Source organism: Argiope bruennichi, chromosome X2, assembly GCF_947563725.1.
Source record: "Argiope bruennichi chromosome X2, qqArgBrue1.1, whole genome shotgun sequence".
Classification (NCBI taxonomy): domain Eukaryota; kingdom Metazoa; phylum Arthropoda; class Arachnida; order Araneae; family Araneidae; genus Argiope; species Argiope bruennichi.
The window spans coordinates 117,428,679-117,454,978 of record NC_079163.1 but is presented as its reverse complement, the minus strand read 5'-3'; the positions used below and the strand labels follow the sequence as shown (position 1 = coordinate 117,454,978).

Here is a 26,300-nt window from a genome sequence, read left to right as displayed (position 1 = left end):
TGTCATAAACTAGACATCAAATCAAGGATACACAGCACAGTGAAGAAATGAGCAATTTTGTCATATGCATCGAGTTTATTAATGCAGTTTTAATCTAAATTATGTGAAACAAATTATATATTTAAAAATAAAGATAAGTATTATATTGACATTAATAAATTCCTGTTAAACCTTATAAAATTTTATTTGTATTAAACAGTTATGTGATCTGAAGAACAGCAAATAATAAACAGTGAATAACTCTGTTGGTTAAAATGCACTCAAAATATTGGAATGCAAAAATCAACATGTCAGCAATACCCCTACGAATCGTCCCCTACTCCTTGTTTTATTCAGAGCCACGCCAATTTTGCTATCTGCTTGCTCAGACAATAGCAATTAAATTTTTATTAATCCGTTTTGCATTTTTAGACTTCGCAATGTACTAGAAGATACAAATTTTAAATAAAAGAAAAATTCCAATTTAACTTCGAGAAAGTTTAAATTGTTTTTAAATATGGATAAGCTTTTCTAATAAATGCAAAATAAACCTAGCAATTATTATAGGTTCCACATGTTTCTTAAATTATATATTACAAGCCAATCGAAAAATCTGGCTTATATCAACGAATGCCGTTTCTTTTGAAATTTTAAAGAATATTAAGGAGAAAAATGTCCACTAATTTCACTTGATTCTTATCAGTGTTATTACTCTTAAAAGCGGAATATTTCTTTTACTTGTGTTTATAATTACTTATAAAAACATACTGCTTAAAATTATATAAATTATCTATGAACAGTAAGTTTTAGCTATATATAATTCAGAAAGGACAAGATAAAGCCTTTGATTTGAAACTGTGAACAGCGATTTATCAAATTATGTTTGTATCTATTCAAAACCTAAAAAAATTGATTACTTCATAGCTACCAGAAAGTGAAATTTTAAAAAACTATATAAAAATGATACAAAAGGACATTTTAATAGTTCTCACATTTATTTCAATGGTTTCCTAGATTTATGGATGCGATCTATTTTAGGTGCAATAATAAATATTTGTGACAATACTGTACTACTTAAAGTGAACGTAATATAGTTCTTTATATTCATGCAAAAAAATCTAATAAAGATCTAAGTTGACCGACGAATAAAATACACTAAATACTACATGAGGTACGATTAATTGTATTGCACCCCTTGCCTCTTTCTTTACACATTTAACGCCAACAATACTATACACAGTTTATTGATGTCTTAACTGCCAATTAAAATGTTGTAATCCATTTCCCTGTTGAAATAGCACTTAAAACTAGAGCTATATTTATTTTGCTTTCTCCTAGCATAGATTAAAATGCTTAATACTGATATCAGGCATTTCTATACAGTAGTGAATGGTAACTAATAGGCATGCAATTTATAACAGCAAAAATATTGCATAAATACCCATAATGATTTGTTTTAATGACTAAACCCTTTCAACTTCGAAATTATATTCTTTCAAAACTATAAGTGGTTCAAATTTTTGTTAATATGTTATTAAAAATTCCCCAAAAAGTTCATAAATGCCAAGAATCAAATTTCAAGCCATTTACACACAAACTTGAATTCAAAATATCTTAAAACCTATGTGCAAAGCACATTCGCATACGCTTTTAATTTACAAGATCCCATAAAAATGTTAAAATGTAAGAAATTCAAATTTATAAATTGCCATTTATCCCTCAGTTAAAATCAACTGATTGAACTGGGTACATTTTAGATAAATTTTTAGTGCAGATACAAATATTTGATTTATTCAAATTAGAATAACAAATTATTTTATCAGTTCATAAAGCGCTCTGATAACGCCCCCCCCCCCTCACTTTAGCACCATTTATTTTCAGAATTCTTGGAGGTTTTGCAGCTGGAAAAATTTATGTATCCCTCGGAAAAAAATTTGAAATCCATATTCTAGACATGTATGTAGGCTAATTGCACTTGAAAGCAAAAAACATGCTATTCCCTTAAAAGTTAATTTGAAAAATATTATTAATATATAAAAGAATTGAAAACATTTAAATTCATGACTGCTGAAGCTATAAAATAATTCAGAATTAGATTATTTAGTTAAAGAGTTTTTCCATATAAAGTCAATTACTGAGATGGAACGTTTATAAGAAAAGTACACTAGAGTCCTGATATAATTATCTTTAATTTGCACATATACATATATATAGAAAGTATGAATTGCATTGTTCCCAATAGATATCACTTCTTTTGTCTACCTCTTGGTTCATACTTGAATAAAGGTAACTTTAATTCTATTAATTTTGTCCCTTCAGCCTTTTTGTCTTTGACATGACAGCCTAAAGAATATGCCACAAGAACAATCCTAGAAAACAAAATTTAATTAAATTTACATAAAGAAAAAAACTTTTCCTCCATGAGATAACAATTAGCAAGTTAAGATAGATTTTGTAAAAAGGAGTAAAAAAAAAAAAAATGATTCTGCTAGCATAGTTATGAATTTTAACAATTTCCTGCATAAATAATGATATAAATGACTTTAATTGCGAAAATTTTAGAATCATTATATTAATTTTTTTTGTTCACTCATTAGATGCTAGATCAGTTACCTCTACAAGCGGAAATATCACATTAAGGAATATTTTTGGGAAAATGCATTCCCAATTAGTTAAAATCTAAGCCAGTTCAAAAGAATTAAAATCCGATAGAATGAATATACTTGATATTTGAAATTACCAAATGCTTATCATATATCTGAGAAAAGACATAGGAACGAAACGATATAATAAATAATATAATAAATGCATGAAAATTGATGATTATTTTATAGAGAATTTTACACAACAGACTTCGCTCATAGAAAGAAATTCTAAAATAAATACAATGATGAAAGTTTAAAAATAATGAATATTTATATAGAAATTAAGTGAAAGAATGCAGAGTAATTGAACATATTTACCTTGTCATAGAAGCATGTGTACTTGATGCTAGCATTTTCCCATCAATATGGTAATTATTAATGGTTAAAGCTAAAATCATAGCATGTGATAGTATTTTGTCTTTCATTCTTAGAGGCAAAGATCTATAAAAATATTTGGATGACACTATATAAATTTTCTGAATGAATTAACAGCATTTTGGACAAAAAAAAATCAGCAATGCAAAACTTGTATATGAAAGATTTGCTATGTTAAGCTTTTGTTTCACTAAATGAGAATGTGCACACATACAAAAAGAAAAGGATATATGAAAGCAATATTCATTTCGCTCTATTATAAGAAGATATTTTTAATTTGTTACAATATAATAAAACTGCACAAAAAGGGACAGGTAATATGTAGAGGGGGAATAACAATACCCCCCCCCCCCCAATTCATTTTATACGAGATGTGTTACAATAAATTTGGTAATTGTAAAATCATAAATTTTTTTCTGTAATTGATGGCAGAACCAACAAAAATCCTAAAACGCGCAGGAACACTCATTGCATTTATCCACTGATGATACAACTTTAACTTTCTATATATCATCATGTTGATCCATCTTTATAATCTGGAACCGAGAAATCATTAAAATAAAAGCAAGCCTCCCCCGAAATGTCTATAGTGAAGGGTAATGTTGTAAAGTAATGTAATTCTTACATTTTACAATATTACTTTTAGAATCAATCTAATAGTTACAGAATAGAACATTTTCATTTCGAAACATATTTAAATATTACCATTGTGACGAACTGCCAAATTACAACCATGAACAAAACAGTTTGCGATTGCATAACTCCTTGAAACCCACTGTAACATCCTCAATATTTGTTAAGGCTCTAGCAAAATAGTGAAATTTCCTCGCGCCATCAGAGTAGCTTTTTATATGATAAGAATGAGTGGTGAATGTACCAATATTCAATTTAAACATATCTCAAAACGAGAGGCTCACTATAATAATTTTTTATTGCTTTTTAGGCGATCTTTCATTACATTTTTAGCGTTTCTATTTTTGAGGGTCCTTCATTTCCACGTCCCGAGTTGCTGTTACATTTGTAATGAGGTTTTTCATCCATTGGTAACTTGTAAAGAATAGTAATTTGTAAAATCTTTGAATTTTGAAGTGAAATGGATTTCCATTCTGTAGAATGAAAAAAAAGTAACAACGTAATCAAGAATTAACTTTTATTGCTCAGGTGAAAAATATTGCAAGACGTAAACATATTATATATATATAATTTTGCTGTTGTCAGTTAACTGATTACTAAATACAAAACAAAATTATAAAGCTTAAGTGAACTGCAAATCAAGAAATGCCTTCTCAATTTTATGGAAAAAAAAAATTGCAGTTAATACTCGATTTAAAGAGATTATCTTTTTTTTCCCAATGTATTTTAATTCCACGAAATCTTTTAACATTATATTTCATGTTATGTCAATATTTGTTTTTAAGCAGCTATATGCAAGATATGCTGGTCTGCCAAACTAAATGAAAACAATGCTGTTTTTCAAGTTGAATTCGCCTCACTTTTTGAAACAGTTAAACACACATCTCTCATTCCAAACAACAGCATCTTTAAAATATGTCGACAATACAGAAAGCATTATGGCATTCTCTAATTCAAAGACTACAAACAGCAAGCAATTTTTTTAGCATCATCTTTTCAAATCCCACAATAAGTGCCTCATACGTAAAAAAGCTCATCCAGGCAACATGGGGAATGTAAAAGCAGACCAACTGGAGTAAGACGCAGAGCGAAGTGGGCAACTTTAGAAGTAAACAGAGCTTCCTAAACCACACATAAAAGAGCTGAAGGAATGGCAAAGATCTTGGAGTAATAATGACACAGATAGAACATTTTTTAAATATCCTGTCCTCAGTCCCAATAATTAAATAAGAGACGATATTATTTTCTTCTCGGAACACGGTCGTTTCCTTTTATCTCAGAAGATTCAGCCTATTAGACAGTGATCAGATCATTGCGACACTTCATTATCATACTGAATGCATCCTTGCAATCTCGTGGCACATGAAGAAAACAGCACCACGTCTCAAACAAAATGGCTGAAAAGAGTCGCCAATAACTTCTGCAAGCAAAAAAATCTATAGCATGATTAAATTTATCAGTGAAAACGGTAATCTCTTCTTGCTTTCCGAACCTCAAATATCAAGTGTCACACATTCAATGATCAATGAAAAAACAGCGCCACAGTTCCTTCACGTTCATTGGCATCTGTAATTATCTTTTTTGTAACTGCTAACCAAATTATTTTACATTGGATTTTTTTAAAGCTGGTTTTCATTTACCATGTTGCGATATCAAGTAGAATAAGCCCCGAATTATCGATTTTTTTAAAAATTGATAGTACCGTTCTATTTATTATTATTCTAGATATTTTTTTCATCTTATTACAAAGTAGAAGATTATAGTAAATGGTTACATAAGTTTTTTTTTTGTTTGTTTTAATATTATTGTAAATTCTGTAAATGCTTATTTCTGCTATATTTTCTGTTAACATTCCGATTTCAATATAATTCCCGTGTCATGCCAATCAAAACGTTTAGCGACTAGAATGGTTAAGGATATAGGATATGAGAAGGCGTTTTGTTCTGTATGCAGGACCATATTAAATAGATAAAGTAAGCAATTACTTAGAAGCCTTAGAATATTTCAAAAATTACTGTGGGAAGGAGATTAATTTGGCAATTTCATTTAAATTACAAGAGCCATGTAGTCAAATGTATTCAAATTAAAATCGATATCGTTTAAATTTGGTACCCTCAATTACTTTTCACTAACAATATCCTTAATTACTTTTTGTAATTTAAATGATATTTTATAATACTTAAAAATATTGTTTTATAATTAAATATAATTTCGATTGAATTTTTTTTTTACAATCTGCAATTAAATTACTTAAAATTTATATTTTGAATTGTTTTATACCCAAGATATTATAATCAATTCTCCCAAAAGTGGCTTATAATTAAATTTTGTTATTTCAGAACAAAATTTGCTATCTAAAGCTATTTATGTAAAGTTAAAAGTAATTTTAATAAAAAATATCTAGTTTAGAAATTGGGTATGGGAAAAGGGGGTACCAAGGCTTGTATTAATTGCAAGCCGCATGTTAACCGCCTTGCAAGCCTAGAAAGATTTATTTGGTTCGGGATATGCGATTACTATTTGGTATTTACTTCAGAAGAAACTAGTATTCAAGCATACAGAAATTGATTTATTCGTCAGTTTTCGATCGAGTAGTCCTCCAAAATTGGACACTTTTCCCCTTTTAGACGAATAATTACATGATATTTTGAGAATTGTAAGCTTTATTTTTTCATTTTTTTCTTTAATATTTATCCATTAAATACTTACATAGTTTGAAAAATTATATACATCTACTGGAATAATTTAGATACGCCTATTTTTGTTTTTACTGGTTAAATAATGCTTATTTGCGCATTGTATATTGTTTTCATTTGAATCTGAAAGTAATAAATTTAAGAATTTATGTAAATGGAATTTTCACGGAAAAATCTTTGTGTGTGTTAAATGAATTTTTTTTCAAACCTGAAACTAAAAATTTGCAAAAAAGGAAAATAAGTGACACTTACTGAGATATTAACTACATGACTGTCAGAAAATTAATATTGCAAACTTTATCACATAAAGCCACATTGTAGAAGTGAAGAATTTAAGTAACTTTTATTACAAGCAATTTAGTTCTGCAATATTTTTTTCACATCAAAAATCAAAAAAGGTCTTTTTGAATTCTTATATTCTATTTATTGTTTGGCTTCTATTAAGGATATAAATTCAAAGAAGTATCATCTTTTCGCACCAGTAATATCATCAAAGTTGAAAAATGATTGATTAATCTTTGAGAAGCGAAAATTTCGGAGAGCATTTTCTGACAAGCTTAAAAAATCTTTACCCTTTCCGGCTGTGAAAAATCCATTTTCTGACAGCGAAACGCGAGCTTGCCTTTAGTGGCTCGAGAAAATTTGCTAGTATGCTAGATTTTGAATTAAAAAAGGGGCATTGAGGAGCAAGGATTTATCTGAAGAAAATCGAGATATTTCTGGTGTCATTAGTGCATTCCCAAATGGCAATAGTTCTTTCAGTAGCATTTCATTAGTTAGGAAGTAATCTTCGATGCTTGCAGTATACATTTTAAACGGCTAATTATTGCAAAGAACTCGCATAGCTCTTGCACTTTTTATTCTATCCTTATATCAAAGGAAGTCTTTCCTTAGTTTTTTTCTTTTTTTATAATCAGTGTTCTCTGCGATAGACAAGATGCAGTATAAACTTCTATTTTCTTTACCATTTTTCACCGCAGCATACAACCAAACTCATAATAGCAAGAGTTCCTTATCAGCTAAAAGGATGTATGTAGAAAAATTTACTGAGCAAAATAAAAGTGCTCAAAAGAGGCTACATTACAATACCAATACCGAATACAATGTTGCTTGATTATACAATCTAAACTGAATACTACTGATAAAAAATATACAGGGTGAGAGGAAAGCTCATCCTTTATCCTGTCCTATCTTTTACCATTTGCAAATTATGGTCGATAAAGTGATTATTCTATCAACTAGGGGGGGATCCAAATTTAAAAAGTTTGACAAACTTACATATAAAACAAGCACATCTTTTAAAAGAACAGGAAAAATCTTATAAGAAGATTCATATCCATTTTCATCAGGATATCTGGTTTTAAAGCCAAGACCTTGGTGTAATGCAAAATCGAATTGCAGCCAAAATCTTTAATGTTGAATACCGGAAACACTATTCTAACTACAATCTGTCAAATTTACCAAACACTTGTCCATTCCATCAGGTTTCGAATGAGTCTGTAATTAATAATATCACTGTTCTTGTTCAAGAGAAATTAAGTTTTTAGTTCACTGAAACAGGCAGTCTTCAAAATAGAGATTCATTGAAAAAGTTCGCAAATGAAAGGATGGTAAATGAATAGGATGAATGCAAATCCTCCAATATGAACTCTTTCGGATATGAAGATGTCTCTTTTCACTATGTTTATAACTTAACAAGAGTGCTATTTTCCTTATTTAGCTTTAAAATTTGCTTTCGTTCGACCATCTAAAATTGAAATTAAAATCAGGAGCGACAATGACCTCTCGCGAGTTCTCTTTTTTGACGAACGCTGATTTCAGTGATATATTGCAAACGAAAGATTAAATTTCTCTTGAATTTCAACATTGACCTGGATTACTGTAGATCCAATCGAAAGTTGATGGAATGCTCAAATTTGTTGTAAATTTAAAATATTGTAGCCAGAATAATATTTGAAGTATTCAACATTAGAATTGAGACGTTTCGACATTTTGCATTTCACCAGGTTTCAATTCTTTGGCTCTCCATTATATCTACATATCCTGATGAAAATTATGTCATCTTATATGATTTTTTTTCTCTTCTATCGAAATATGCGCGTATTGTATGTGTAGATCTGTCAGAAGCTTTTTGACTCAGAATTTTTCCCCGACTGACCACAATCACTTTATACGCCATAACTTGCAATAGGCAAAAGATAGGAAAGGATTGTCAGTGTTTTTATGATCCCCTCTTCCTTTCTGCAGATGAAGGTACGCACGCCCACAGAAACACTAAATGCAATGGGAAAAATGAAGGGAATTGAGGATTGAAATGAAAAATATATTTAAATATACTAAGTCTTCGGTGCAACCAGAGCCCAAAAAATATTTGATGCAAAATTTAATTAGTTTGATTTGCACATTGTAGAAGTTAAAGCAATAAAACATGAGAATGCTTAGTAATATCCTAAGAACAGAGAAATGAAATTGTCAAGCATGAAATGTTGAGGATAAATATAACTAGAAAGTGGTCTGCGAAAGAAATGCGAAATACGAATTTATACCCAGACGAACTAAGTACAAATAAAAGTTTCCGTTTAATAATAAGTAGAGCTGATAATTTTACATTTTAAAGTAACAATTACATTTTTCCCACGAATGATATATTTATCACATGCTATTTTTGCTTGAGCACTTTTAGGCAGCTAAAGGGGTTAACAGATATGCCACAGGCTGTAACAAAAGAAGCCAAACTTCATGAAATAATGGTGTGAAACAAACACTGAGAAATACAACAAATATAAATTGAACAACAAAATGAATAAATTTATACAAAAACTGCTTGAGATATTAAAAATTTTATAGGATTATTATCTAAAAGAAAATTAAACTATCTCAAGTTATGTAATTCTGTTCAAGTCGAGACTGAGCAGAACTAATCCATAAAGAGCACAATTTTTAACTCTTCCATCTGTCTAGATTTTCAATATAGATTTTTTACAAAGTTTGAAAACAATTAAGAAAATTCCAGCACAGAAGACATTTAAGAGCAAATAAAAAGATTACAAATGCAACTACAAAGTCTCTTCCCATAAATATTTTCCATATGTATAAATTATAGTTTCCGATTTCGATTTCACAGGAATTGCAATTCTAGATTACAAGGATGCCCTGAAAATGAGTTCCATTATACTTCGAAATTTCGATTATAATGCAGCATGTACGCATTATGAAACTTCATACTGTAGTAAAGATTGTTAATTTAATAAGTTTCCCACGAAAATAACAGCATAAAAATGATTGAGAGTATCAAAAACAATTCAATCTGTCTTAGCTATAGTAAAAAAAAAAAAAAAAAAAAAAAAAAAAAATATCAACGTTTAAATACCTGTTTACAAGAAATTTTTCCATTAATGAAGATTTGTAAGGTTGTGGAATATCCGGAAAAGGGTCTAAAAATAAAAAATAAAAAGATGCTATTCAATGAAGGTACACGAAGGAATTTGTTAATACAATCAACAAGAATGATAAATTGAGGGAGGGTGGAAAAAACAGAGCCACCTCATATGTATTTGTTTCGAAAATATTTGTTAACAATGAATTGAATAATTGAATAACAATGAATTGAATTATATATTTTCCTTGAGTTTTTTTTAAACATATTCTAAGCATAATAATTGTAACCACAATACAAAACTAATCTGTGAAAATAGCTTTTCCCCCAAAATATTCTAGGGAAAGGTGTTCAATTTAATATTTAAAGTCACAAGTACCTATTTATAAAAGTTTCCCAGATCTATCATGGTAAAGTTTTCAAAACTGCATTCAAATGATGCAATTAAAAAAAAAAATACCTTGGCTTTAAATTTACCATTTATAGCATTTGTCATAAAATATATTAAAAGGCTTGCCATTTAAAAAAATAGGTCTATGCATACAGTTGCATTTGAGCACATGAATTATAACTGTATATTGCAAATTATTTATTACCGTATGCATGTAAGGTTAAAAAAGAATACAAGAGAAAAAAAAATAATTGTTGCGACTTTTTCAGTGTTATTAACAGGTATTTTATGATCAGTACAATGCCTAATATATATATATATAATTGTGAAGGTAAGAAGTTGTTCCAGTTGATTTAATCCAGTTTTTAGTATAATCTTTAAAAAGCTTCAGAAAAAAGAAAAATGAACCACTTTTAGTTTTATTAAAATTTCTCATTTGCGGCAATTATGAGGAGTTTCAGTTTATTCTTGTTATATTTATTACTGATTTGGCAACATCAAATTTAATCAAAAATTTTTTCTTTAAAATTTATGACAATTCAGAATAAAAGCAAACACTACATTAAAAATAAAACTGATCTAAGTTTAAGTAATATTTCAGTTAATTTTCAAATGAAGTGTTACCTTTCAGTGACAGGTAAACTATTTTAATGGAATACTTGCATTAACTTTTTCAACTGCAAATTTATTAAAACTCTAATCAGGTATTTAATTTTAGGCATTGTTACTTCCAGCCCTATAATAATGGGAAGGATATCAAAATGCTTAAAAGAGATTCATTGTAAATTGTAACTTCAACTTAAATAGATTTAATTATTACATTTTAAAATATAATGCATGTGTGACATGTCATTTTAGTACAAGATTAATATGATTAAAGATAAAAGAGATTAGCAATTTCCGAGACTCCAAAAACTAAAACTGAATGAATGCATTTGACAAGAAGTTTTTGACAATACTTACACACGTTTAAAATTTAATCTACCACCATAAATCTGTCACTTATACTTTCAATGCAAATATTAGAATAGTCTCATACTTCTTGAGAGTCTATATTTATACAAATTAGAATATCCTTTGATGTGTTGAAAAAAATATATGTATGTCACTGCAAACAATTTTGTAATTATTTCAGGGGCAAACAATATTCATAAAACCATTTGGAGGTTTCGAATTAAAAGAAAATCCAGTGAGTAATTAGAAGAAGTCAATAAATATTAAAATCAAAGAAAGTTCTTTCAAAAATAAGTGATGAAAGATACCAATTTCTCTAATGATACAAAAGAATGTATTGTTAATTAAAATAAAAGACAATTTATCATATTAACTTAAATAATAAAATGACATCCAGGCTAATTTTTAAGTTATGTATTCTTCCTAATTCTCAATTTCCCTGTCATTTCCTGACTTTGAAGTTAAGATTGGTGTTCACTAATTTATTTTTTTTATTGTCGTTCAATAGAACAAAACAAACTCTCATAAAATGGATGGTAATAATGCGGTGGAATACGAGTCGATAAATCGAACATATCAGTTCTTTTAGTTTCAGACTGCATGCGGTAGGTTCTACACTATATTGAACAAATTGCAAAGCCTCCTTTCGACATCAGTTTTTAAATGTTTATTCATATCAAGGAGGTTCACCCCGTAAAGTTTCCTTATAGAAGATAGAAACTTCTTATTTTTACAATGTCTTAGCCATTTTATGCTCAACCAGTTAACTTTATACCTTCTAGTATTTGTTTTTCATAAATACAATTTTTTTATATTTTTTTTTTATCGAAAAAACTTTATTTATATCCGTCACATGAAATCGACTTTCAGTATCTTTCATGTTTGTATGCTTTAGATACTGAATATTTTATAATTCATTTACCAAAATCGGTTAAATTTTGTTTTCAATTAAACAATCAAATACAAAATTAGAAAAGGGCCCATCTTCACAAGGCATTTTTTTTGTGTGCTTATTTTGCAAATGTAGCTAGTGGTATGCAATTATACTTTTACGAAACAAATCTCGCAATCGACTTGGATCAAATGATATCTGCATATTATCTTTTCATTTTGAGCTCAGTGTAAGTGGCACTATATGATTTTGCAATGTAAAGGAGCAACTGAATGGTTTAGCACCTAAAAATCTTAACAAGGGAGAGGCAACAATATGCAAATCTGAATATAGTTATTGAAAACTATATAATAATTTAGATATTAAACTAACCTTTTCTTTTCAAATCCTTATAAGTGGTTTTGATTAGAATAGTCATGTAATTTAAGTAACATAGTAATTTTGCAGTGTGCAAAGAAAGACTTTGATATCTTGTTTCCAAAAAGTGAAGAATTAAGTCGCAGTACCTAAGAATAAAATAAACAAGTTATATAAAATTCTTAAGTCTTTAAAAGAAATTTTATAAAATCAGATTTCAGTACGCATCTAATTACAGAAGAATCTGAAGACATCCTTACTTGGCTTCATTTCTCCATAACTGTAAATTTTCACGAGTGATATTAGTAAAGATTCTTGCTTCTGTATCCAAACAATCATAATCTTCTTTAGGAACAACTACTGGAAATTAAGGTATTTCTAAGAAAGTTGCGCGCGCCAAATACGTGAAACGAAGGTGATGAATTATTCATATTTTTAATACATTTATGAGGCAAAATACTTCTGAAGGTGCCTTTTTTTAAAAGACAATTAATAAGGAGTTTGAAGAAGGTACGCTATTTTTTTAAAACGAGGGAAAAACAAACAACAGAAAAAACAACAAAAGGCATATAACTTTTAGTTACACGAGATAAATTAAAATGCATTTTTAAGATACAATTTGCTTCAAATTTCTCAAATCAAAAAAGGAGCACGCATCAACAACTTTGAGAGTTCGCATACTCAAAATGCATGTCATATACAAAGATTATACAATTCCAAGTGTCGTTATACTTAAAATTTAATATTTATAATACAACAAAGAACTGATTCAAGAACCATAAAATATGAATTTGTTGACAAAAACAAGTTAATTCTCGAAATCAAAAACGCTTTCGTAAAATTTTATTGTTGAAAAAAAAATTTCAATGTTAAAAGGGGAAAAAATTAGTACCCGATCACAAGAACAACTTAACGGAATTTCAGGACTCAAATGATATGTTCGGTATGAAGTGATGGACGATTAAACAATTTAATTGACAGAAGAACAATTAGAAGGACAGTCAAATTAAGTCCTTAATATTAAAATGACTCAAAGGTTACATACATAAATGAAGTAAATATTTTATTTAAGTAGGCTAGACAATGAACAAAAAATTGAAATCTCAAGTAGGGATCCGATACTTTTTATGATACAGTGCGACACCCAGGAAACATTTGCAAAGAAGCAAGCAACTTACTATCAAATGTTATCTTATTTTTACAATTAATTGTTTAACCTCTGATTAAATGCATTTTAACATTGCTTCTTTTATTTCAATAAGACAAGCTCAGAAGATTAGTTAGTTGATATATTTTTATCTTAAAACGCAAAATATATTATAGAAGACTGCATAAAATGTTTTTTTCCTTATATGAAATCGGGACAGGAGAATTCATCTATGTCAGATAATCGAGTTTGTTTTAATCCATTGATGATTTGTAATCTTATTCTTTTGTTTCCTTTTTGCTTTGTCTAACAAGTTAATAAATATTCCCAAACTTCCTTAACAGATTTCAAGTGGCGCATAGCAAGAGAAAAAATAAGAACGGCCATGAAATAAGAGAATATCTCTATTAATAGCGGGGGTTAGATCGACCATTACAGATGGTATGCGACATGTCATGGATGCATAAGGTCATGGAACTACATTTAATGGAATATGAAGCCATTCTTCCTGGAGAGAAGTCTTTAATTCCGAAAGCGTAGATGGTGAAGTAAATCGAGCTCGGAGTTTTAATTCCACACATCCTCACAACTGTTCAATAGTGTTCAAGTCAGGAGACTGAGGTGACCAAGCAAGATGTCTTACTTCTTCCTTGTGATCTTCAAATCATTTTTGGACAATTTTAGCAGTGTGGATAGGATCGTTGTCTTAATAAAGTGAGCATTCTCTGGCAAATAAAATGTGGAGAAAAAGATGCACCTGATCCCTCAGAGTATCGACTCAGGGAACAGCAGTAATCTTTCCATACAAAGTAACAAAAAGGCCAAGATCACGCCAAGATATGGAACCCATACCATAAGGGAACTACCTCTATACATCACAGTCGGCAAGAGGCATTTAGGAGAAAACGCTTCTGTGTGCATTCTCCACATATAAACACGTCCAGTTGTCCGAAATGTGATGAAGGTTGATTCATCAAACGCGATGACTTGTTGCCATTTGTGGAGTCCAGTTTTTGTATGTTTTACACCATAAGGACGCTGAAAAGCATGACGGAATATTATCAATGTTTACGAATTGCAACGTTTTCATGAACGTTTGAAAGCATGAAATTCCTTTTAGACAGTTTTTGCTGAAATGGGGTTCGGAAAATGACTATTTATATCAGATGCTATCTAGGATCGACTGCTTGCACGTTTGGGCCACTATGCAACTCCTTGCACTCCCCCAAAAATTGGCTGTTTCCATGACCGAGCAAGCAGTGCACCATTCCAACAATCATGCCTTTTTCGAACTCTGACAGGTCTGTCATTATTGAGTTTTTCAGAGAGTACGGCCAAAGCATGCAACATCTATGATTGATGTTGAGCGACTGATACCGTATTTTTCATAACTACAAGGCGAGTGTAAAGTGATATGTACGCTCTGCTTCTTTGAAATGGACTATGCCCTTCTCATGTGTGTTGGTATTTTTCTGTCTCCTATCTGTGCCATCATTAATCAGATTTTGAAATAAGAGTGTCATAGAATTTATTTTTTAATATTTAACTATAATTTAAAAATCCGTGCATAATGTATCAAAAATTTTTAGATTTGAAATTTTATTTTAATCATTTTAATCTTAATATTTTTAATATAAAAGAATTTTACAGAAATTTATTCTTTATAATTTGGACGTTAAGAGATTAATAAAATATTAAGTACAAGTTTTCACAATCTCTGCACCGAAAAATTAGTTTACCAAGGCATCAAGAGATTCATCACAAAAGATTCAATAAAATAATTTATTATATGAAAAGGATACCATCATAAATGCTATAAATGTCATCTACACATTTGGCATCCTTGTTCTGAGGAGGTATTAGGCAATCATCTTTTCTTTCTTCAATAACTAAATTTTCAGATAATAGCATTCATAAAAAAAAAAATGTCTACACAATATTTAAAGCCTACAAAACATTAAAGAAAAATTTGCAAATTTGGAAAATCCATGAATTTCTAACAAAAATAATTAAAATATTATGTATTGACTAATTAATTGCTTAATATGTTAAAGAGCAACCAGATTTTGTGTAATGTTTGTAAGTAAAATATTTTAATATTCCAATGTACAAAAATTTGTCTTCCTTATATATACTGTTTACACAGAAATGTATTCATCTTGACTTACTCTTATTGGAGAAATGTTTATTGAATGATATTATATATCACTTCATAAAAAGGATTTTAGAGGTAAAAGTAAAATCTTTACTACTTAGTATTCTTATTTAAAGCATTTGCAGATAAATTAGCTTTGTCATTAAAATAAAATTACATAAATCAAAAAGATTGATAATTATACAATTTTAAGGATTTAGAGAGTAGTGCATTTACAGAGTAAAATATAATTCAAATGCTATAAGAAGATTAAATAATGCAGTATTTCAGATTTTTGAAAATTTGTTTTGATAGCATTGCATTTAAAGAAAAAAAATCATTCAAATTTAAATAGTACTGCTTATATGCTATTTGGAACTTAAAATTTTATATGTCAGCTCAAAAATCAGTCAAGTGCTGAATTACATAAATTTGGACACTTTTACTAATACTGAAATTAATAAAATAACTTGTCCAATAAGAACAAGGAAAAGATAAAAGATAAATATATATTCACACTTTATTTTTTTACAATAAACACTAGTACTTGAATGATTAAAACATCAAGAAATATTAATAGATAAATATAATAGAAATAATCGAAATAGAAATAAATTCAAGAAATGGTATAAATAAGATTATCATTTTCTGGAAATATAAACTAGCAACTTCCCATTTCTGAAGAGAATGAGAACATATGAGTAAAAAAAAAAAAAAAAAAAAAAAAAAAGAAATCGATAAAAATTAGATGCTTTCTGAAAATTTAGGGTATCTGAAAGAAAAACCTATTAGATTTATAAACTCAAACACTTTTTTTTGCAAAGAAAAAAAATGACATTTAGGAAAGATGGAACAATACGAAATTGTGTTACTATAAAATTTTTTTTAGTCATCGCAAACAGCTAACAACATTTTAAGAAATCACTTGCAATACAACAAAGACTTATTAAAATCTTCCATTTAACAGCAATTAAAACCTTTAGCTTACCAGTTGTTTCCAAAGAAATGTTGCTCTGTATTTTTTCATATGAAATAGTGTCATTGGATGCTGATTCATACTTGAGCCTGGAAGTAATTACTCTTTTTCTGTTTTTACTACCAAATGTTAAAGCTAAATCCTCTGTCTGAAAATGAAATGGAATAGGAGAAAATACAATCATACTTCTACAGACGATATGAAAGATTTATCTGTGCATTTCCAACTTAACAGGATTAATTTTAGGAACAGCATTCAACAGAGTAAGATTAACACATTCTTTATAGCAAATTTAAATGTCAATTTTAATTTGAAAATCTTTTGAGCAGTTTCGCTCAATTGAGAATTTTGATATTTACAAGTTTTTAAACCCTTTCATATCTATCAGTGTATAAACGCACTAATTTAATAACTTTTAATTATTGACCTTTTTTTTTACAATAATAATTGAAAAACATACATTTTATATACTTGAGTTCTAAGAGTCACCTTTTAAGTTACAAACCACTAGTTAGCATGCACAATTATTATTAGAATTTCAGAGCTTGAATATTTCCGCATGCTCAGTGGGAGATTAAGGCTTTTGCAGCTGATGCAATGCACATTGTGAGGAACATTTTTTGATAAATGGCAAATTCCGTTCAACATTTCAATCATAAACTTAATACTTTTAATTTAGTTACTGTATCTCAATAACTTTGTGAATATATATGCTTTAATTTGCTTTCTTTTAAAGATAATTTGCTTTCTTATGTACATAAAAAAATGAAACAAAGCCAGTGATCTCCATACTTAAAAATAAAGGCCTTTAATCAATATGACAGATTATATAAAAATAATCAATTTGATGTAAACAGATCACGCAAAATAATTTTACATGACCTGTTAAATGGAATATAATATTAAGCTAAATGTATAATATCTCATTGTATTAAAAATAAGGAATTATACTTTATATTTAATGACTTTAATAATTAGATGTAAATCAGGGTGTGTAGTGAGAAACCGCTGCAAAAATTAAGTACTTTTTAAGCACCTTAGCCAGAAAAATTAAGCACCTTTGTTTAAACACGCATTCATAAGCTGCACATTTCCTAAGCATACACTTTGTTTTATAATAATGCATAGTTTTTATTGAAGAAAAATTACTTAATTTTAAATGCTTATTCTTTAAATATTAATATTTCAGTATTTACTCAACGACTTTTTTTTTTTTTTTGACAAAAACAGAAATGATCATAAAAATGATATATATATAGCACCAAAAAATTAAACGAACTTTTATAAAATTAACAATAAAGATCTGCGATTTTTTTCAACGTTTCTTAAAATTAATAAATTACCAGTTCATTTAAATAGACTCGTACAACACTTCGATAGCGATACATTTAAGTCATTGCATTCTGGAGTAATCGTGTTTACAAGCTGCAGGTAGCACAGACCGACCGACAGGGAATTCCTTATTAGATTAGGCTCAAACTTTTATAGATTCTATACTATAGATATTAAATCTGTGTACCGAGTTTTACCTCTCTAGCTCTCTTCGTTTTGCGATTATCGTGTTAACTTGCAATCAACCAGCCGGACAGATGGAACCCCTTTGAACAAATTTTATTCAAAGTTTGATAGAAATCTGCACATTTGGTATAAAGACTGAATACCAAATTTCAGCCGTCTAGTTCTCAAAGTGTTTTTGAGTTATCTTTGTCGCAGACAGACGAACATTTTCCAAAAATGTGTTTTTCGAGTTGGGAGAGGTCTAAACCGTTTAGCTTCGTTAAAATCTCGAGTTCAAAATTTTTAGCGATTACTAAACTTTCTATAAACTACGTATACGAGAACGTATAAGTATAAACTGAATCCAAATTAATTTCTCAAAAATTATTAAATTTAAAGAGAAAAATACATTTCATTCAAACAAAATTTTTATAATTGAAAAGCTTTTTTTTTAGCCTTTAAAATGGTGTTAAAATAATTTTTGTGCAGTAATATGCTTTGATGTTATAATGAAAATAAGTTAAAATTCTGTTTTAAAAAAAACTTCGAATTAAAAGTTTGAGAAATCCGTTTTTTAGTGAGCCTCTAATGCCACCAAAATAACTTCCCACATTTCGTGCTTCTAACTTCAATGCCTTATGTTGCACATTGCTCAGGACAAATCTATATAAATGAAAAGGGATTTCTTTTATATAAAAAAATAATATCTATAAGTGTTAAGAAAAGAAAAAAAAAATAGTTATAAAATGATAGAATCTAAAACCCTAAAAAATAAAAGTTTTGTAATTTTTTTTTTTTAAGAAGTGAAAAAAAGTTCCAAGTACCAGATTCAGCAGTTTACTAAAATCAAAAGTCAAACTAAAATTTGACGAGATTGGTCCAACAAATAAAATTTTCCAAATGGATGGGGATATTCCAAAACACAGCAAAATATATCACGATCATTGAAAATTTAAGGCTTCAATTTAAAAGTTAATCATACCAGATTTTACGTGATTGACTACCGTTATTATGCAATTAATTACAATTCAATATAGTGCAGTTGAAACTCTGTAATAGGTCATTCAAGTGCTTGCTCCAAAAAGATAATGAGAATGACGACTGAATGTGTAAGAATTTTAGTGCAGCTTCTCTCAAGTTGGATATACCTTTTCGGAGCACCTCATTCATCCTGCTGTTTTCTTATTTTTCACTGATAGGACCAATCAGCATATTCTTCTTTAACAATACACAAAAATTTAAATATACTTACCAAGTATAACTTAAATTCTTCAATATCTAAAACATAAAAAATGAAGTTCGAACGTTTTTCGAATCGCAACAAGTATGAAAGAGTACATATTTCGTTCTGCCTTTTCCGGATAACTATTCTATACTGATGTATATTTTAATAAATGGCAATGTACATTGTTAAAGAAAAAAATCATTCAGCATTATCTTAACATTTGCTGAAATCCCTGGAAATCTTCCCCGAATTCTTCGTTATCGTTGATTTTTTTTTTTTTTTTTGATACATCTGGTAAACAAGCCTTTATGAACATGATTTCGAATTATCATATTCAATTTGGGGGAAACAAAACAAAACGAAAAGCTTTCTTCGTTTTCACGAGAAAATTAAGCACTTTTCATTACGCCTGGTAAAGACACATTGTAGGTCTAATATTTCATAACTCACATGTGTATTTTTTTTTTTTTTTTTTTTTTATAAATTTGATAGTTAGTTTTAAAACATTTTTTAACTGATTTGCCTACACCCTTTCCCAACTCAGCAGCACTAAAAGCTGCCAAATTAGATATCCGACACTGCATATGTGCACACTTTAAAATATGCAAGCAAAGCATTTATGGTCACAGTTTCAAGTTGATACTCACCTTTTCACTCCAAGATTTTTGCGAGTTGTTGAAATCTATTCGACCTAATATAAAAAGAATAATAATAACTTAATGCATGTCCATTGAAAATATGAAAACTTTTTTCAAAATAACCATTAAACCATTTTAAAGAAAAATTCCAGCTTTGACTTCCAAACATAATGAAATAAAGAACAGAAAATCTTCCAACTAAATTTACTTACATTTTAAAAGAGGTTTCAAGTGAAAAAAATCTGTATCATAGAGTTTAAATTTATGAGTACGCTTATTATAAACCCCAACTTTAAGCCTGAAAGAGAAAATCAATGCCTTCAATATCAGCATTATTTGTTGCCTTTTTTAAGCACAACAAGAAACTTCACATATAAAGTTAAATTACCAACAAAAAAACTTGTTAAAATTAATGAAGAGTTTCAATTAATATATACATTTAATTTCAGAATAAAAAAATACTAACCAACAAAAGATTAATTAAACTACGATTATGTATGTACCGGGTGAATATAAAAACTATCCCGCTATATAAAACCGCAATTATTATACGGTTCACAGAAACGGGACAAAATTTTGGTTCGAAGCCTTTTGAGGTATGTGCTCAAGAATTACATAAAAAACAGCAGTTAAACGCTAACAGTTACGGTTACAGTGACAAAATTTCAAAATTTTCAAATGGCAACACCAACTTTTTTTAAAAATGTGTCGTCTATAGCAAAAAACAATGAACAGCGTTGGAACGGTACCTGTAGCATGAAAATCCCCAGCGATAGACAGACTAAGAACAGAGAAAACAACCAATAAGTGTAGAAAAGCAACATAAAGCAAAACATTTTATTTTATTTCACAAATTTCCCACATGACTTCCCTTCAACCACGATGACACTTTGCATGCGGCAGGCAGATGGTACCTACCACCGAAGCACGTATCTTTGCCAAGGGAAAAAAAAAAAAAAATCTGTTGACCCTCATGTCTGATGGCATTTTTTAAATCAGATACAATTGGTGGATTAAATGCAGACTTTGGACTTGGATATCCCACAGCCAGTAATCCATTGGAGTAAGATCAAGGGACCATGGCGGCCAATGAAATATGAAATTTTGGGAGATCACTATCACCAAACGTTTATGTTAATAGAGGTTTATCAGAACACCCCACATGTGGAGGAGCACCTCACTACGTCAGATAGAACATTTCATTGTCACAATTCGGGAATTACGTAATTAGTCAACATATCTAGATAGCGAGTACTCGTTATCATATACGTTTTTAGTAGAGCTGAGGCAGTAACCACTTCCAAAAAGCAAGAGCCGAGGATGAAATTGCTTGTTATACTTACTGTACCAAATGGTCACCTTTTCTTCTTGAAACGAAATGTCAACCACATCATAAAAGTTTTTGCCTGCCCAATCCACGCAATTCTTCGAATTCACGTTACCAGTCAACGAAAAAAAAAAAAAAAAAAAAAAAAAAAAAAAAATCAAACAATTTACATATTATGGAGAATTTCTTTATAAGTATCAAGGGAAACCTGAAACTATCCTTTTAAACAAAGATTAAACCCTTAGCATGAAATATGCAAAAGGACACATGCATATCGAAGAATAGAATTTATAAGCACATGTATGAATTTTCACACTTCATTTGTTAGGCCCCACTCCTCTCTCTTCCATCATTACTATTTTTTGCAAACTTCAGTTTTATGAGGGCTCTAAAAACATCACGTATATGTTGCTGCACACATCAATGCATTTTTGCTTAAAAGTCATTAAAATAATTCTGTTTATCTTTAATCATTGTACTATATTTATAACAATGCATAAACGCAATATTTTTATAATGAGTCCAATCTTTAATTATAATAAAGAGGGTTTGAACAGTAGTTTTAAATTTATATTTGAAATTCATATTAATAAAACTTCATAGCTATTATTGCTATCGGCATTACTTAAAAAAAAAAAAAAACCCTTCAAGATTTGTTATATAAAAATATAATTGTATTTCTCATCAAACTACTTCATGTATTACTATTATTGAATATATAACTTATTTTCTACACAATATTCAATGAATTAATCTTAAACCATTAAGTATTATTAGAACATTAATAGTTCATTAATTTGCCACTAGATGGCTGCACAAATCAAGTTGTTTAAGCAACCCTTAATAATAATGTCCACAATTTTTTTAAAAAAATAAAATAAATCCTAATAAAATATATAATAAACTGTTAAGCATAATTACTCTAAATATATTTAATTTTTAAGATGAATTTCATCATTTATAGTAGTTATTATATTTGTGTTTCATCTTTTTGTATCTGTGCTAGTTAAGTTGTATGAAGTTACATTAACTTCATAACTTTGCTCCTTGTATAAACGGGATCTTTTTGAGAACCTCATTTTAACAAAGAGTCATCGTTTTTACTTCATTTGTTTCCTGTTCACCAGTTTTTTTTTTCATTTGCTCTAGTAACATGATATCTGTAATAAGCTGCTAAGTTTTCGGTGTTTTGCAGCAAAATAAAAATGAGACGCCGAGCGTCGTTTCACTAATTTCATCTAAGAGCATCACACCTAACTAATTAAGTGCAAGAAATAAAGACACTAATAACTGGTAAACCGGACTTTTACCTTGTCGAATTATTTCATTAGTTGGATTCTGACCTGAATCATCATACCTACCGACCAGATATTAACTGATAAATTGGAAGCAAACGGTGTCAGCATTAAAATACTCCCTTTCTGGACTGATAAACCTGCATTATGGCTTTATCACGTTGAAGCTCAAGGTCTGCAAAATAACTTATGATACGAAATTCAATTGCCTTGTGGCACAACTGGAACCACATTTTTTTTTTTTTTTTTTGGAAAATATCTGGGACATTTTCATGGATCCCTCTATCAATAAATATTCAGTGGCTAAGGATAAACTACTTGCCACTTTCAAGGAAAGTAAGATTAAGAAAATCAAACGCCTAATCTTTAGACTGGAATTGGATGAACTGATGCACAGTCAACTCTTGCGGAAGATGCGATATTTTAGAGAACCTGACATCCCCGAAAAGTTTTTACGGACATTGCGACTTGAAAAAACGCAAGACACAGTGAAAAGTATCGTCATTGTGGAATTCTTCGAAAAATTAGCGGCGATGGCAGATAAGATTGTGGAAATGTAACCAAGGACTATGGAATTCGCGACAATACAAAAAGAGTCAACTGGAATGGAGCAATTTTTTTCAAAAATATTAGCACAAGAAAGCCAGATTGCTAGCATGAGCATGCAGCTAAAATCTCATCGCTATCAGAAGAACAGGAGTCGGAACCGACTGAGGCATCGATACAACCCTCAAGGCAAGTTTTGTTTCTTCTACTTCCGATTTAGAAAGAAGCGTTTACCTGAAAATTGCGTACAGTTGTGCATTTTGTCTAAGCGGCGAGTCCTGTTGCAGAATTACTTGACCGCAAATCTTTTATATTTGTCAAGGACAAAGAAACGGGCTGCCAATTCCGTGTGGACAGTGGAGCAAACGTTTCAATTATACCCTTAACAACAGGCGAGTACCAATCATCTCAATATAAACTGTATACTGCAAATGGTACATAAATTTCTATTTATGGCCTCAAAATGCTCACTCTAGGTTTAAGGTACTCATTTCAGTGGGCGTTTGTAGCTGCTAAAGTTCAAAGAGGCATTATAGAAGCAGATTTCCTTAATGAATTTCAACTATTCATTGATCAATTTAACAAGCAATTAATTGATGGGGTAACAAAACTCAACTAAAGGGGAAGTTATTGCCATTCAAGAAAATTGTGACCTCAGTACTGTGAACAAAACATCCAAATATTTTGAATTGTTAAGTTTATATCCCGACCTTACTACATTTCGTTTTTTCCTTCCTTGATGATGTGCTCATAGCTTTTCATCTTCAGAAGAGGAGGAGCATAACGAACATCACAAAATTTGTTTGAAAGATTCCAAAAATATCGAGTAAGAATAAATATTTTAAATCGTGATGGAAGCTAGTCAAGTAAAATATTTAGGAAACTTTATCACTCAAAAGGTTCAAGTCCATTGCCCGAAAAAGGCGAAACTATTACCAACTATAAGCTACCAACAACTATTCATGACCAGTGAACATTTCCTGGCCTGATAAATTTTTATAGAAGATACCTAAAGGATGTTGGAAAGATCCAAGCACCTTTGCAAGAACTGTTGAAATGAGCCAAAAAGAAAGAACGCAAAAAATTTCCTTAGACTGATGACACCAAAAGAAGTTACGAAAAATTTAAATCTGATCTTGATGAAGCTACCCTCTTATCCTTTCCAAGATCTGGAATACCCTTCCAATTTTTATACAGATGCATCTAGCTTTGCTGTGGGTTCAGTATTGCAAAAATATGAAAATGAAAGTTGGAAGCCAATAACATTCTACTCTAAAAAGCTGAACGAAAAAAAAAAAAAAAAATGAAAAGGCATCTCCAAGACGGCTACAACAACTGCAATTCACTTCAAAATTTTCAACTAACATCCAACATATATAAGGTAAAGATATTGCAGTTCCCGATGCTTTGTAAAGAGTTGAAGCTGTTTCAACCATCGATAATGATGCAATAGCAGAGAAGTAATTACATGATAAGGAATAGAACAATTAATGCAGAATACTTCCTTAAAATCTAAACCCTCAACATTACCATCAGGAAAAACATTATGGTGTGATATCTCTACATCAAATATTAGACCTTACATTTCAGAGCCATTTCGATCGCAAATGTTTCAACAGATCCATGCCTTCTCTCATCCTGATGTAAAAACTACCATTAAACACACGACTTTTTTTGATATTTGAACATCATGATCCAATCTCTCACTTAAAAATCATTGGGGAAAAAATATTTTTGAACAAATTTGTCTTATTTAGAACCTATTCTCTTCGCTTTCGCAGAAAAAAAAGAAAAATATTGTACTACCTTTGTTAAAAGGGTTAAAGTGCAAAATATGCATGATGGATTAAATTTATAATTAAATAAACACAAAATTTTGGAAATATGTTAACTGGATTTAAAGCATTTCATTTTCTCCTTTTATTGTTTATTTTGAAAACTTGGATGGATTACTACTTGAAGTTGGATTTAAAAAAAAAAAAAAAAAAAATCCGACTTCTGGAATGATTGAAGAAAATGGAATGAAAAAGTTCATATTTTCATTATACCCATGCATGTTATATACTTGGTTTTTGGAATATATGTCAAAACTACAGACAATGGAATATATTGGATGTTGTCATATGGAAAATAAAATTTCCATATGACAACTGGAATCCTAGCGAAAAACGACTTTAGACTCAGAACGAAAAAACGACTCAGAATTTAAAAGTTATAAATACAAATTGCATCAATAAATTTGAATTTTTTTAGTAAATTTGACAAATGACAACAGAGATGATATACAAAGGAAGAATTTCACTAAGGCAGAAAACAAACAACTCAGTATCTGGAAATTTTACGTGATATTTTAAATAAAATATACCTAGTTAAGATATAAAAGAAAAATTCTTACAGAGACGAAGTAATTTTTGACATTTCACTTTCATAGTTGGAACCACCATACTGCAATTTACCAGTTGAAGCTACCTGTAAAAATCAAGTAAAAAATGCTACATTTCTTAATTCAGAAGTGCTTTACAGTTATATTAATTTGATGGAAAAAATGATAATATTTCATTAAATAAAGTGGAAAAACTGCTGAGGTTTCAATTTATCATAATTTCACTTTACAGACAGAAAAACTATTCTAATTTATTATTTGAAAAATTGGAAAAAAAAAATCACTGAAATTGGATAATACATCAACATATCCAAAACAGAAAGAAAAAAAAAAAAAAAGCAGAAAAGACTTAAAGGGCATAAAACAAAGGGTACAATACTTCTTATGATAAGTAATTAAGTTAAAATCAATTAGAGTTTAAAAAAAAAAATAACTATGTGGCTAGATCTAATTCAAGCTCTGCACCTTAGTATATTGAAAAGTCAATGAAATTTAAGTAGAATTTTTTCACATCAATAATCGATACTGTGCATAATATGCTACATTCAATAAATAATCTATAAAATTTAATATTTTTCTAAATGAAATTGATGTATTAATTTGATTCAATAGGTCTAACAAATCTCCTTTTGTAAATCAACATCAGCTGCAAATATTTTAATACACTATTACAAGGAAAAAAAAGCATATTAAATGGGCTAAAAAGTCAATATTCCAAGGCATAACCGTTAGCATGGAGAGAGAGAAAAAAAAATCGATTTTTTTTTTTCGGGTATCAAATTATAACAGGACACAAAAACTGTTTATTTGCATACTAATTATTGAGAAAATATT

The 26,300-nt window shown here is 29.4% G+C and overlaps 1 protein-coding gene across 2 annotated transcripts in view; it reads right to left on the bottom strand.

Annotated features, from left to right (window-relative positions):
* Positions 1-2,163: 2,163 nt before the first annotated feature.
* The window catches only part of LOC129960171 (DNA-directed RNA polymerase I subunit RPA49-like), a 39,311-nt gene continuing 15,174 nt past the window's right edge, over positions 2,164-26,300 (bottom strand). For both annotated transcript variants that reach the window (XM_056073376.1, XM_056073375.1), the window contains exons 3-12: positions 25,479-25,552; positions 20,128-20,213; positions 19,925-19,968; positions 16,568-16,703; positions 15,248-15,334; positions 12,559-12,655; positions 12,314-12,447; positions 9,699-9,762; positions 2,943-3,065; positions 2,164-2,348 (exon numbers count right to left, since the gene is read on the bottom strand). In XM_056073376.1, the coding sequence (XP_055929351.1) occupies positions 2,225-2,348; positions 2,943-3,065; positions 9,699-9,762; positions 12,314-12,447; positions 12,559-12,655; positions 15,248-15,334; positions 16,568-16,703; positions 19,925-19,968; positions 20,128-20,213; positions 25,479-25,552 (969 nt within the window). In that variant the 3' untranslated portion in view covers positions 2,164-2,224. The remainder of the gene's footprint in view (positions 2,349-2,942; positions 3,066-9,698; positions 9,763-12,313; positions 12,448-12,558; positions 12,656-15,247; positions 15,335-16,567; positions 16,704-19,924; positions 19,969-20,127; positions 20,214-25,478; positions 25,553-26,300) is intronic.